Source organism: Phacochoerus africanus, chromosome 12 (assembly GCF_016906955.1).
Source record: "Phacochoerus africanus isolate WHEZ1 chromosome 12, ROS_Pafr_v1, whole genome shotgun sequence".
NCBI classification, from domain to species: Eukaryota; Metazoa; Chordata; class Mammalia; order Artiodactyla; family Suidae; genus Phacochoerus; species Phacochoerus africanus.
In genome coordinates this window covers 51,509,176-51,523,817 of record NC_062555.1, presented here as the reverse complement: position 1 = coordinate 51,523,817, position 14,642 = coordinate 51,509,176, and the positions used below count along the sequence as shown (strand labels likewise).

Here is a 14,642-nt window from a genome sequence, read left to right as displayed (position 1 = left end):
CCTTTATCTTGTTGAGGAAGTAGGGAAGGACATACTTCATGAAGGAAAGAATATAACCTCTTCATGGATATAATGTCTTGTAAGTTCTTATCAACTTACCCGTCATTGTTAACATCTGATACTGCAATTGTATATCCAAAATACGATGCCATCTGCAAAGGAAGACCATAAGATGACATATTTTGCATTCAAAAAGTCGTTTTTATAGTCATCTCTCAATTTTCCCTGAGAGATTAGCCTTATGGCAGCACAGTTTTTTGAGTTCATAAACTCTTGGATGTGGATGGAGTCTTCAAGTCATTTAGTTTAGCCCCCGACCTAATGCATAATTTTCCTCAAAACCCCCAACATCTGCTTGGACATCATCGGAGATGTTCAACAATCAGTCCAATCAGCAGATACAATGATTAGGATGTTCTTTGCTAAAACTGGTCCTTCTGGAACCTCTAGTCCCTAAATCTCTACCTAGTTCCGCAATCTTGAATATCACAGAATAAATCTAATTCCATGTCCACATGAAATCTCATATGGAAGTATTTTCAGTTGGCTCATCATCTTTCTTAAGAGATAAGATGTGTGACACAAAAGAAATGATGATACCCCTGAGGCCATGGACAGGAGAAGCTAAGTAGGCTAGACATTCTCTCCTTCGGATGCTTCATATCACTGAAGCAAAAACAGGGTTTTTAGAAGTTCCCACTGTGGTGCAACAGGATCAGCAGTGTCTCTGTAATGCCAGGACACATGTTCGATCCCCAGTCCCACACAGTGAGATAAAGGATCTCGCATTGCTGCGGCTGTAGTGTAGATCACAACTGTGGCTTGGATCTGATCCTTGGCCTGGGAAACTCCATATGTGGTGAGGCAGCCAAAAAAAGTAGGGAGTTAATTTTAGGGTAAACCATATCTAGTATCAATTCATATGGAGTTTATCATCTTAGATAACTTAGGTTATCTTAGATAACTAAGGTTTCTAAGTCTTTTCTGAGTGTAACTTGTGTGCCTAATCTCCCCAAGTTCTAGCTCTGACATTTTCATTGTTCAACCTATGTTTTCAAGATTTAAAACATTTTCAGATTTGGCCTGTAGTTTTAACTGGCCAAGAATTTTCCTTTCCGTAGTCTGCCATTCAGTACTCTAGCTGATTCAGCCTTCCATCACCTACTTTTTATTTTTTTTTAAATGGCCACAACTGCAGCATATGGAAGTTCCTAGGCTAGGGGGTCAAACCAGAGCTGCAGCTGCCAACTTACACCACAGCCACAGCAGTACCAGATCTAAGCCACATCTGTGACCTACACTGCAGCTTGAGATACCACCAGATCCTTAACCCACTGAGTGAGGCCGGGGATTGAACCTGCCCCTCAGAGAGATGCTATCAGGTCCTTAAACCTATGAGCCATGACATCGACTCCTCACCTACAAATTTAATCAGCCTAGAGTTTCCTGGAAAGTGTGCTCCAAGGAAAGCAGAGATTTTGGTCTGGGCTGTTCATTCTTTTCTCTGCACTAAGTTTAGCTCAAAGTAGGTTCCAGGTGCCAGATACTTTTAGCAGAGGAAAGAAATAGATGAGTTAACACATGTAACTCAATTCAATTTTCGCATCTCTTTTCTCTATGCCAAACATATACAGTTGCTATAGACTCAATGTTTGTGTCCTCCCCTCTCCTAGATTCAAATGCAGAAACCCAACCCCCAATATGATGGTATTAGGAGGTGGGGCTTTCAGGAGGTCATTGCATCATTAGGCTGGAGATTTCATGAATGGGATTAGTGTCCTCATAAAAGAGACCCCAGAGAGCTCTCCAGGCCTCCTTCCACCATGTGAGGACACAAAGAGGAAGAAGATGGCTGTGAACCCAGAAGCAGGCTCTTACTAGATATGAAATCTTCCTACTCCTTGACCTTGGCCTCCCAGACTCCAGAATTATGAGAAAGGAATGTTGTTGGAGTTCCCATTGTGGTTCAGCAGGTTAAGAACCTGACTTGTATCTGTGAGGTTGCAGGTTTCATCCCTGGCCTCGCTCAGTGGGTTAAGGATCCAGCATTGCCACAAGCTGCAGCATAGGCCACAGATGCAGCTCAGATCTAGTGCTGCTGTGGCTGTGGTGTAGGCTGGCAGCTGCAGCTCTGATTCATCCCCTATCCTGGGAACTTCCATATGCTACAGGTGCAGCCATAAAAAAAAGCAAACAAAAAAAGAAACTGCCAAACTGATTTCCAAAGTAACTGCAGCATTTCACATTCCCATCAGCAATGCATGAGGGTTCCAGTTATTCCACATCCCTGCCAATGCTTAGTATTTTATCTATGATTTTAGTCATTTTAGTGCTTTTTCTTCACCCCTTGAGAGGATCATGTGAATTTTTTGCTTTATTAATATATTATTTTTGGATGTTAAACCAACCTTGCATTCCTGGATAAACCTCACTTGGTCATGGTACCTAATTCTTCCTGTATTTAGCACATAGTAGGTGCTTGGTAAATATTTATTTTAAAATGAATAAATGATAGGAATATGACAATATACTAGTAGGTCAGAGTGACATTCATTATTTGATAGTAAAATGTTCTTACCTGTTCACCAGTGAAATTCTGAATAAAGGTCATATCTGTAGAGTTGATGATTGAAACCTGAAATGATAGGAATTAGATGCATCAAATCATTTGGCATAGAATTGGAGAATTTTTTTGAAGTATATCTTTAATCATTTTAAAAGTTTTTTTTGTTTTTTAGGGCCACACCCACGGCATATTAAGGTTCCCAGGCAAGAAGTTGAATCAGAGCTGTAGCTGCTGGCCTACACCACAGTCAGAGCAACACAGAAGCTATGCCACATCTGTGACCTACACCACAGCTCATGGTAATACTGGATCCTTAACCTACTGAGAAAGGCCAGGGATTGAACCTGTATCCTCATGGGTGATAGTCATATTTGTTAACCGCTGAGCCATGATAAGAACTCGCATTTTAAAAGTTTTGTGATGAGTCATAAGTAGTTAGTTATACATGTAAAAAAAAATGTAAATCCATAAGAACGATCTCAAAAAATCCAATTGAACTTTTTATTTATGGGTTAAGTCTGGGATCCTTTCAGACAAAATGCATGCTTACTCATCAATTCAAGACTGTCAAATTACAGCAACTAACCTGATAGTGAGTTAATTTATCTAATCAAAATTTTAGTCAGACAGCGAGAGACAAGCATCATACACTACCACTTATATATGTGGACTCTTAAAAAGAAAGGATACAAATGAACTGATTTGCAGAACAGAAACAGACTCACAGACTTTGAGAAACTTATGGTTACCAAAGTGGACAGGTAGTGATGGGGAGGATAGAAGTGGGGTTTGGGATGGAAATGTTCTAAAATTAGGCTACAATGATGGTTGTACAACTATAAATATAATAAAATTCATCGAGTTTTAAAAAAATATAGAAGGCTGAATTAGAGCAACTAACCTGATGGTCAGGTAATTGATCTAATCAAAATTTTAGCCTAAATTTCATTTCTGGGCATATGCTATTATGAGAAATAGATGATTATGGCTCTTTGCAAAAAAAAAAATGAAATTCTAAACTGTTATCCACATAGAGAAAAATATTCCTTTTAAATTCTGACCAGCCAACCTAAAAATCTCAAGATATTACAATTTTACCAGACCTTAAAAATATTATTTAAAATAGGTTTTTTGTTTTTATAAGGTGGATTTCCTTTCCCTTTCCTATTTTTATGGTAACTAGTTATACTGGGTTTGCATGGTATAACTGGGTGTCCAAAACTCATGTCTGTGCAGAATTTCAGAAGGTGACCTTATTTGGAAATAGGGTTTCTATAGATGAAATAGTTAAGGATGTTGAAATGAAACCATCCTGGATTTAGGGTGGGCCCTATGTTTAGTGACTGATGTTCTTATAAAAAGAGAAGGGGACACTTATAGACACAGATGGAGGAAGGCCTTATGGAGACTGAGACAGAGGCTGAAGATAAGGAATGGCAGGGCCACCTGAAGCCGGAAGAGGCAGGAAAAATCCTCTCCCATATGCATGCGTGAGAGTGCAGTCTGCCCATCACACCTTGGTTTCCAACTTCTGGCCTCTTAAACTGTGAGAGAACAAACTTAATGTTGTTTTAAGCCACCTGGTTTGTGGTCATTTGTTATGACAGCCCTTGTAAACTAATGCACTAGCAATGGAACAACTGATCTTATTTCTACCATATGAGACATACTAAAATCCTGATCAGGTGTTCCCATTGTGGCTTATTGGGTTAAGAACCTGACTAGTATCCATGAGGATGTGGGTTCGATCCCTGGCCTTGCTCAGTGGGTTAAGGATCTGGCATTGCCACAAGCAATGGTCTAGTTTACAGATACAGCTCAGATCTGGTGTTGCTATGGCTGTGGCGTAGGCCTGAAGCTGCAGCTTGAATTCAACCCCTAGCCCTGGCACTTCCGTGTGTCGAAGGTGTGGCTGGAAAAAAAAAAAAAAAAAAAACCCTGCAAATGTTGATCGTATCAACAGTGAGTTCCTCTGCAATGATTCCCAGATCATGCACAAGCCTAGGGCCAGCTTCATGGGATGTGACACTCAGATGAGTCCTACTCTTTGGATAGCCCAGCAGTTACTACCCTAAAGTTCTTAGTAATTTTGAATAAGAGGCCGGGTATGTTCTCTTTGCATTGGATCCTGAAAATTATGGAGCTGATCTTGTACACAGATCAGGAAAAACAACAACAACAACAACCTTGCCTCCCTTTTAGTAAGCAAGCAAGTGTGGACCAGTTGTGTTCACTATTAAAAGGGACTGTAAACCAATTATAATGGGAAAAAAACAAAAATCATTTAAAAAAGGAACTTTTGTTTTTATTTTTGCTTTAGGTGTTTGGTCACACACACACGGCATATGGAAGTTCCCAGACCAGGGACTGAATCCCAGCCACAGCTGCGACCTCCACTACAGCTGTGGCAATGCTGAATCCTTTACCCCACTGCACAGGGCCAGGGATTGAACCTGCAATTCCGTAGCAACCTGAGCTGCTGCAGGCAGATTCTTAACCCACTACACCTCAGTGGGAACTCCTATTAAAGGACATTTAAAAAGATTTAAAGGTGTATGAAACACAATATTTCTTTGTCTACCTAAAAAAATATCCTATGATGCATTCTTAGTACTCACATATCCAAAATTCTGTGCGCCTCTCGGAACTCCAGCAAGCAATTCTGTGATGAAAGCAGTCATTTAGAAGGTAAGTTACCTTGATACTTTAAAGCTATACAACAAATCATTTAGAAGGGGCTTTTTAAAGGAGTAATTATTATGTGCTATGTAGAGAGCTGAAAGTTTGAAGTCACAGTTTGGCACTGGCTTTTGCTTCTGCTATGGACAAAAGAACACAGAAGACCAAAAATTGTACTTTTAGATTCATCTCCATCTCCATCTCCATCACCAACCTCCGTGTATCTCTGCCTCTAGAATGTAAACCTGTCTTCTCTGACCTGTGTGTGATTTGTTGGTTAAACCTCTCATTCGGGTTTCTCCAGTTTCACTGTCTTTTGTGCTTGTCTTTTGTTCCAGTGTTATATATATATAACACCAATGTGTTAAAATGATTTCAGTTACTTAAGGAAAAGCCACCTGTCATAAATGATTGCATCATGTCCCTAGAGCAGAATGACAGGAAAACCTGGCAGCCTAGGGTATGCCAGGAAGGAGGCTTCAATAATAGAGGTAGAAGAAACAGCTCTGGTCAAAAGAGGGCAGCATATTCTAATACACAATGATATGGCCTTAGAGTCAGAAAGCAGTGGTTTTGGTCCTTGTTTCTGCTTTTTACCTGGAGTCAATCACTGAACCTAATTTTTCCAGCCTCTAGCAATTGAGGTGAGTCAAAACTTCCTGATGATCAAAGACTTTTTCAGCTCTAATTTCTAGAAATATAAACCCTCCTTTGATTCATTGGGGTTGCATTTTTAGTTTAATTTAAGAAAGTGGGCCCCTTCCCTTCAAATTTCCCTCTGCCCCAAACCTGCCCCTAAAGGTTGACCACAAATTCTGGCATTAATTCTAGCTGATGTACTGAATTCTAGCAGATGTGGGCACTCATGCTGTTGGTAACTTCTTAGGTCAGTTACCTTCCCCACCCCGCATCCTGTTTTAGAGATGAGTTAATTTCAACAATGTTGAACTTTAATAATCAGAGAAGGTTCATTTGGGCTTAGATATTGATCTTTTCAGTAGTAAATTCACTCATTCAATCAACATTTATGGGCAACTATAGGATATGGCAGGGAACAAAGACAAAATTCCCTGCTCTCGTGGAGCATATATGGAAGAGGCAGTCAATCTGAAAAGCAGTCAGTTAAATGATATGTTAGAAGCTGATGAGTATAATGTAGAAAAACTAAGCAGTAAAATGGTACTGAGCATACTGGAATTTTAGGGTGAGGAAGGAATCGTGATTTATTAAGGTGGTCATGGAGAGTCTTGGCAAGTAGATGACATGTTAGCAAAGATTGAAGAAAGTCAAGGAGTAGATATAATGGAGATCTGGGGGAAGTATGTTCTGGTCAGAAGGAACTGCAAGTGCAAAGGTCCTGAGGTAGAAGTGTGTCTGGAGTATTCAAAGAAGAGCAAAGAAAGCAGGGTGGCTGTGGTGGAGGAAGTGAGGGGTCAAGGACTAGGAGATGAGGTCAAGGTGAATAGAAGAGGGTCTTTAAGGTCATTGTGAAATGCGGATTTTAGATGGAATGGGTTGGAACATCATTGGGAGCAAAGAAGTTATACAATGTGACTTCCGTTTCTAAAGGGCCACCCTGGCTGTTAGATTTTGGGAGGACTCCGAAGGGCAAAGATGGAAGCAGGGAGACCAGTTAGGGAGCTACTGCAGCAGTGTTGATGAGGACTTGGACCCGAGTTGAAGGTGTGGAGAAGCAAGAAGCAGTCAGATTGCGGTTGTTTTATGGGTTTAGTTAGCAGGCTGTGCTCAAAGATTGGTTATGGAGGGGAGCAAAAGAGCACAATCCAAGACTGACTTCCAAGGTTTTTTGGCTTGAGTGACTCAGAGGCTTCCATTGTCATGTACTGAGATGGAGCTAATGGGTAGAGCACGTTCAGGTGGAAAGATCAGGAGTTCAGGTATAAGTATGTACATCCACAGTTTTTGGATGTCTATTCAAATAGAGATGTTGAGTTTGGAGTAGAGATTCTGAATTAATGGATACAGGTATGGATACAGGTATGGATGTTTAGTAGAGGCACCCCAAACACAATCAGATAAAATGGAGTTGACTGATTTTAGGAGCAGACTTGTCAAATAGGAAAGGGATTATGCCATTTGAGATACATGCTAACTACTGCTTCTCATATTACACAAACATTCAGAGTTTTGTTAAAAAAAGAAATAAACCATCACACAAGTAACTTTGAAGCCTCCAACCTCACATGGCTACAACTCTAAAGAGTTTTTAAATGTAATGCTGATTAAAAGTTTAAGAATTGTTTAAAAATCACATTCTTCAAAGGGCTTTTTAGGTCACTTTACCTTCCCCTGCCCCAACTCTGTTTTAGACATGACTTAATTTCTTTCCTTCTTTCTTTCTTTCTTTCTTTCTTTCTTTCTTTCTTTCTTTCTTTCTTTCTTTCTTTCTTTCTTTCTTTCTTTCTTTCTTTTTTTTTCTGCTTTTTAGGGCCATACCTATGGCACATGGAAGTTCCCAGGCTATGGGTGGAATCAGAGCTATAGCACCTGGCCACAGCCACAGGAACACAGGATCCAAGCACCATCTGCAGCCTATGCCACAGCTTACAGCAACATGGGATCCTTAACCCACTGAGTGAGTTCAGGGATCGAACCCACATCCTCACGGATACTAGTCAGATTCATCAGATTCATTTCCGCTGCGCCACAATGGGAACTCCCTAGATGACTTAATTTCCACAATGTCTCTCACCTTGCTGAGAGTCTCCAGTAAATTCCCCAGCAGCAACTGAATAGCCTGTTTTAAAGAAAAGAAACCAACAAATCACATGTTTGAAGGCTTTACAAATGATCTGTATCTCGAATTATGAAAGAACTACCCTAGTACTACTTTGTGCAGAAATCCTGACAAATACCATCACATGAAAGTTTCAGGTTCTATAAAGAGCAAAATTAGTCAAACCAAGACTTATAATCTTGGCAGTGTAACCAATTTGCTGCTTCTGAGTATGGCAGTGCAATCAGATTCTAAGATCCCTTTGCAAAGCAGGAATGCTTCCTTGCCCACCTTGACTTGTCAATGGTGGTGGCTGCATTTTAAGAGTTGCTGATTAACCATAATCAGACATGATTACTCTGAGAGGTAACTCTTGCCCTTGGGTTTTGCTATTTCTGATCCCTAACAAGACCTATTTCCTAATCCCCTAAACAATGATCTCCCACACATTTCACTTAGCTCTAAAGTGAGGTGAGGTGACCAAAGAGAACTACAATTTTTAAAAGTGCATGCGCTAATCCAAATCCCATAGGATACCAAAGGTGAGAAATGAGAGCGGTGAAATAGCATTGTGTTTTGCACACAATCAATTCTGAGAGGGTTCTAGCAACTGGAAGGTGTCTTGCTCTTTCTAGAAACCGGAAAGGTCCACCATTATGTTGCCCCGGTAGTACTGGACATCCCCACCAATACATAGTACCTATGACTGACAAAATATTTTATGTGCTAGAGCACGTCACAGAGCCTATAATATAGCTATCAAACTATGTAGATTATATATTAATGGCCGAATCGAAAGAAAGGAAAGTTAACAGTCCACTCTAAGCTAGGAAGAAAAGAACATTTGCCTAAAGTGCCAAATACTATCCGATAAATGAAGAATAAAAGTTGCCTCTACGCTTAACATGTGTGTCTTTGGAGAAACCACAAATGCTTGAGCGATGGATCTCACCAAGGTAACTGTCATCATAGGAAGCTGGAGCCACTTCTGTCTGTTTTTCTCCGGCCAATTTCCTTAGGATATCCTTGAAGGAGTAATTTGCAATGATATCTGCAATACTGGCAGTGATCACCTGACCTGTGTTCAAAAGGAATAGATTAGCTGAATGAATGCAAGAGGCAGGCCCTCCGCTCTGCAGGACGCAGGGCACCTGAACAACACATACTCCTTTGAAAATGATCATGGGATGGATTGCAGTGGCAACACTGACATTTCCTGCCTGGCCCTAGAACTGCAAGGTAAAGTTGCTGACAGCCAGCTTTTATTCAAGTCTAGTTGATTTATAACACCACACTTCACTAATGTTATGTTAGATTCAGGTGTACAGCATACTGATTCAGTATTTTTCTAGACTGTACTCCACTGCAGGTTATTACAAGACACTGGGTATAATTCCCTGTGCTATACAATATGTCCTTGTTACTTCTCTATTTTTTATATAGTAGTTTGTGTCTGTTAACCCCAAGCCCCTTAATTTTATGTCCTCTTCTGGCCTTGACCTTATACACTTCCTCCACCTCCAAATGATAAACATATGCAAGGGTCAAGACACCTGTAGGCAAAATGTATGTGATTCAACTATTGTTCTAGAGTATTCTAGCTCAAAGAACCATCATCCAGCTTTGAGATAATCTAGCCAAAATATATCTTTTTACAGGTGGGGAAACCTTGGCTCAAAGAGCTTGAGTGCCTTCCCTAAGGTCATATGGTTTTGCTATTAGAATATTACAAGCAGGATCTTCTTTGGCATTCTAGTAAGACTTTTCATGTTCTCTCAAAAGTTCAGATGTATTAAATCGAAATCCTCAGTTAATAAATTGTAAAACATATCAGCTAACCTGAAGGAAGGAATTACATAATCTCTGAGCCATTCACATTTTACACTAAAAGACAAAGCATAAAACGATGACAGTGGGAAGCAGTGAGGGCCAGCAAGATCCAGAATTTTTGCAAAAAAAAAAAAAAAGAATCCAAGGCCACCAACATTGATAAAAGAATGTTGGCTAATCTCCCCTGAAAAAAAGTCCCAGTCAGAAGCCTTGAAGTAAGATTGTATTGGGATGGACATGAATTCAAAAGATGGCCAGCGATATTCCACTCCAATTGTTTGGCATCCCGATTTTTATTACGGACATCTAAGGAAAAGTGGTGATCTCATGCTCTTTGGGAGAAAACTGGAAGAATGCTTTCAAGAGACTCACATTTAATATTAATTTTGAAGCCAAATTATTCCGTGGTAATTCTCACATAATTCCCACCGTCTTTCTGTTTGAAGTCCAAAAAGAATAAAACCCTCAAACCAGGCCATAAATATCTCCAAATGACCGTGCCTGAAATGCCCATTCTTATATTAAGACAGTCATATTTGCACATGCGTTTCTGAACAATGTCTGTAGAATTTGCCAGTTTTCTCTCGGTTACAGCTATATACCTTCTTCCCACTTCCCATAAACACGTATATTTGTTTCCTTTAGCTGCTTCCCTAGATATTACAATCCTAAGACTTAATAAAAGAGTTTTAAACTATCTTTATTAAAATATAGTTAATTCACAATGTGTTAGTTTCAGGTGTACAGCAAAGTGAATCAGTTATACATACATTCATTTTTTTTCAGATTCTTTTCCCTTATAGTTCCGTGTGCTATACAGTAGGTCTCTCTCTCTCTTTTTTTTTTTTTTTTTTTTGCTTTTTAGGGCCGCACCTGTGGCACGTTGGAAGTTCCCAGGCTAGGGGTCAAATCAGAACTACAGCTGCTGGCCTACCCGACAGCCACAGCAACATAGGATCTGAGCCACATCTGCGACCTACACCACAGCTCACAGCAATGCCAGGAATCGAACCCACATCCTAATGGATACCAGTTGGATTCATTTTTGCTGTGCCATAATGGAAGCTCCCTTTATCTGTTTTATACATAGTAGTGTGTATATGTTAAACCCAAACTCCTTATTTATCTTTCCTCCCCGTCCTCTTTGTAACCATAAGCTTGTTTTCTATATCTGTCAGTCTATTTCTATCTTGTAAATAAGTATATTTGTATCATTTTTTAGATTCCACCTATAGGTAATATCATACAGTAATATACAGTAATTTGTCTTTGTCTGACTTACTTCACTTAGTGTGATAATCTCTAGGTCCATCCATGTTACTGCAAATGGTGTAGTTTTGTTCTTTTTATGGCTGGTTACATTCCATACATGTATCACATCTTTATTCATTCATCTGCCAATGGACATTTAGTTTGCTTTCATGTCTTGGCTATTATAAACAGTACTGCTGTGAACATAGGGGTGCATGTAAGTTTTTGAATTATATTTTTATCTGCATATATGCCCAGGAGTGAGATTGAAGAGTGAGATTATGGTAACTCACTTTTTAGTTTTTTAAGGAACCTCCATACTGTTTTCCATAGCGGCTGTACCAATTTACATTTCCACCAACAGTGTAGGAGGGTTCCCTTTTCTCCACACCCTCTCCAGCATTTATTGTTTGTAGACTTTTCAAGGATGGTCATTCTGACTGGTGTGAGGTGATGCCTCATTGTAGGTTTAATTTGCATTTCCAGAGAGTGATATTAGTGATATTGAGCATCTTTTCATGTGCCTATTGGCCATCTGCATATCTTCTTTGAAGAAATGTGTACTTAGGTCTTCTGCCCATTTTTTGATTGGGTAGTTTGTTTTTTGATATTAAGCTGTATGAGCTGTTTGAATAAAATTGCAAATTGTCTATCGCAGCCAAATGCTTCTCTATTCCCTTGATATAGCTAATCTTTAGCATGTCATCAATATCAGACATTTTTGCAACTTAAGGAAAGAATTATGTAAAATTAATCAAGTGAATTAGAACAGAATCTTTAAACACACACGATTTTTATTTTAGACCCATCCGATGCATAAAATATATTGTTTTCCAGTTTGCAGAATGTTTAAAGACTGAAATGATAATTATTTGATGTTCCTAGTTGAATATGAACTAGGATGAATTAAGCCTAACAGTAACTTCATGTAAAACGTTATCATAAATCCACTCTCCTGTATCTTTCCCATTGGCTTTGTAAACATTACAGGGTCTCTTCCATTTAAGGAATAAAAGTCATCATTCAACTATTCATCTCTCTCATATTCTGCTCTATCTTTATTCTAAACTTTACAGCCAAAATTAAGTCTGTGTTCTCTGTAATCTCTCTTTAGGCAACCCATCCATCTCCATAGCTTCATTTATCACCATTATGCAAATTTTTATTTTAGCCCAGACATCATCATCTGAGTTTAAGCCCATACCTCTAAATGCTGATGTGAAAAATCCTGGATGTGTGTACATGGGTAACTGAATCACTTTGCCATACAGCAGAAATGATCACGACATTGTCAATCAACTATACTTCAATAAAATTGTAAAAAATGGAAAAAAATTCATACTCGACAGCACCAAAAGCAAACCCTTCATTCTTCCCCAGCCCACTCCAAACTTGCTCTCTTCCAGCGTTCTCCATCGCAAGGACTGAGACCCATCTACAGCCATTCAGTTCCCAAAGTCAGCAGTACATCCTTGCCATCTGCCCTCCCATCCCCCACAGACATCCGGTTGATCAGCTAGGCTGTTTATTTTGCCTCCAAAGTAATTCCTCCCCTTTCTCAGTCTGTACCATCACTGCTCCAAGACTCAAATATCTCATCTGAACCTTAGAGCTAGTTTACCTTATAAACTTATAACTAGCTCCTGACCTTATACCTAGTTTGTTGATACTGCACTTTGGCCAACTTGCAATCTACTTTCTTTTTTTTTTTTTAATTATAGTTGATTTACAATGTTGGGTCAATTTCTGCTGTACAGCAAAGTGACTCAGTTATACACACACACACACACACACATACATTCTTTTTCTAATAATATATTCTGTCATGTTCCATCACAAGCGATTCCCTGTGCTGTACAGCAGGACCTCATTGCTTATCCACTCCAAATGCTATCGTTTTGCATCTACTAACCCTAAACTCCCATTTGCATATCGCAGCCAGAGTGATGGTTGCAGAACACCCATCTGATCATAGCATCCCAGGCTTAAAATTCTCCAGTGGTTTCCCATTATTCTCAGAACAAACAATACGTTCTTACTCCACCTAAGGCAATCCACTGAAACTGCGGCCATCTACCAAGGATTGCTCATTGTTTTTAGGATAAAGACAAGACGGCTCACCCTGGGCTGCAAGCCCTGCATGGTGAGTGGGGCTGCTCTATCCCACTCAGTATCTCTTAACTCTAGTCTTTTGACATCCCTCCTTTTTGCCCTAGAACATTTTCACACAGCCCCTCCTCTCTTTGCCTCATTACTTCCTATTCAAGGTTTGAATCTCAATTCAGGGTTGCTCGCTTCCAGATTAGCTGACATGAAGGTTGCTGCTGACATATGTAACACCTTTTTAAGAATAAGAGAAAGTTCCTCCCAACCTCCCCCCCCACCTCCTCCCCCCCACCCCACTCTTCCCCCTGGGCTCCCTAAATGCAGCACAGACTGTACTTCATCTCCCTGTCAGCCAGCATTCAGGGGACAAAACACATCTGCATGAGGCCACCCTGGAGAAGCCTCCTATGCTCCCATGGCCCCTTCTTGCTATCTGTTTCCTTTCTAGTGGGTATCACGCCTGGAATTTCTCAAATACTTGTGCGAATATTTGATTAATTCCTGTATCTTTCCCAGATGGTAACCTTTGCAGGTTACGCATTACTGTATCCTCAGCATCTTGCGCCAAGCCTGGCTTGGCCTCCATAAGTGTTTGATGAATAAAGGAATTAAGTTGGAACAGTACATGTTAATCCCAAACTCCGAATTTATCTTCTCCCCATTCCGCCTTTCCCCTTTGGTAACCCTATACACACTACTAAATATAAAATAGATAACCAACAAGGACCAGCTGTATGCACAGGGAAATCTACTCAGTATTCTACAGTTGGCGGCCTAGCAATTAACGATCCAACACTGTCATTGCTGTGACTTGGGTCACTGGTGTGGGTGCAGGTTGGATCCCTGGCCCAGGAACTTCTGCATGCTGTGGGTGTGGCCTAAAATTTCTGTAATAACCTATGCAGGCAAAGAACCTGGAAAAGAGTGGATATATGCATATGTATAACTGAATCACTTTGCCGTATGCCTGAAACTAATACAACATTGTAAATCAACCATACTCCGATATAAAATAAAAATTAAATTAAAAAAATAATTAAAAAAAGGAAAAGTCGCAACAGTGTTTTAAAATATCACTGCTCTAATAAAGTACAAACTGACATGATACTTCCTTCATTGGAGAAACTATAAATATGGATATAAATTTAACATAATAAAAAGTCAACCCTTGATGTTACTTCTGTTTCATCTCCTTGTTCCAAACAACCAGTGGGCATTTCTTCTCTGCAAACAGGACATACCTTGCCAATAAAAGCTCCCAGGGCCTCCAACTATGAGGTCTCCGTTCTATAAAACAGAAAGAGCAACAACAATTGGAAAAGAAAAACAGATTTTTTTTTTAAAGGGTGGTAAATCATCATTAACAGCACTGCAGTAACAATTTGTTATACACTAAAAAGTGATTATTAAGAGGCCCTTATATCTGAGTCATGCAGGTCATTTTCTTTCCTTTTATTGCTTCCAATTATTTAG

General features: G+C 39.7%; 1 protein-coding gene across 1 annotated transcript in view; it reads right to left on the bottom strand.

The window, feature by feature from the left end:
- The window catches only part of ITGA8 (integrin subunit alpha 8), a 169,538-nt gene that overhangs the window by 119,258 nt on the left and 35,638 nt on the right, over nt 1–14,642 (bottom strand). The window contains exons 6-11 of the mRNA XM_047754600.1: nt 14,411–14,456; nt 8,935–9,060; nt 7,959–8,003; nt 5,185–5,228; nt 2,579–2,635; nt 100–152 (exon numbers count right to left, since the gene is read on the bottom strand). Coding sequence (XP_047610556.1) covers nt 100–152; nt 2,579–2,635; nt 5,185–5,228; nt 7,959–8,003; nt 8,935–9,060; nt 14,411–14,456 — 371 coding nt within the window. The remainder of the gene's footprint in view (nt 1–99; nt 153–2,578; nt 2,636–5,184; nt 5,229–7,958; nt 8,004–8,934; nt 9,061–14,410; nt 14,457–14,642) is intronic.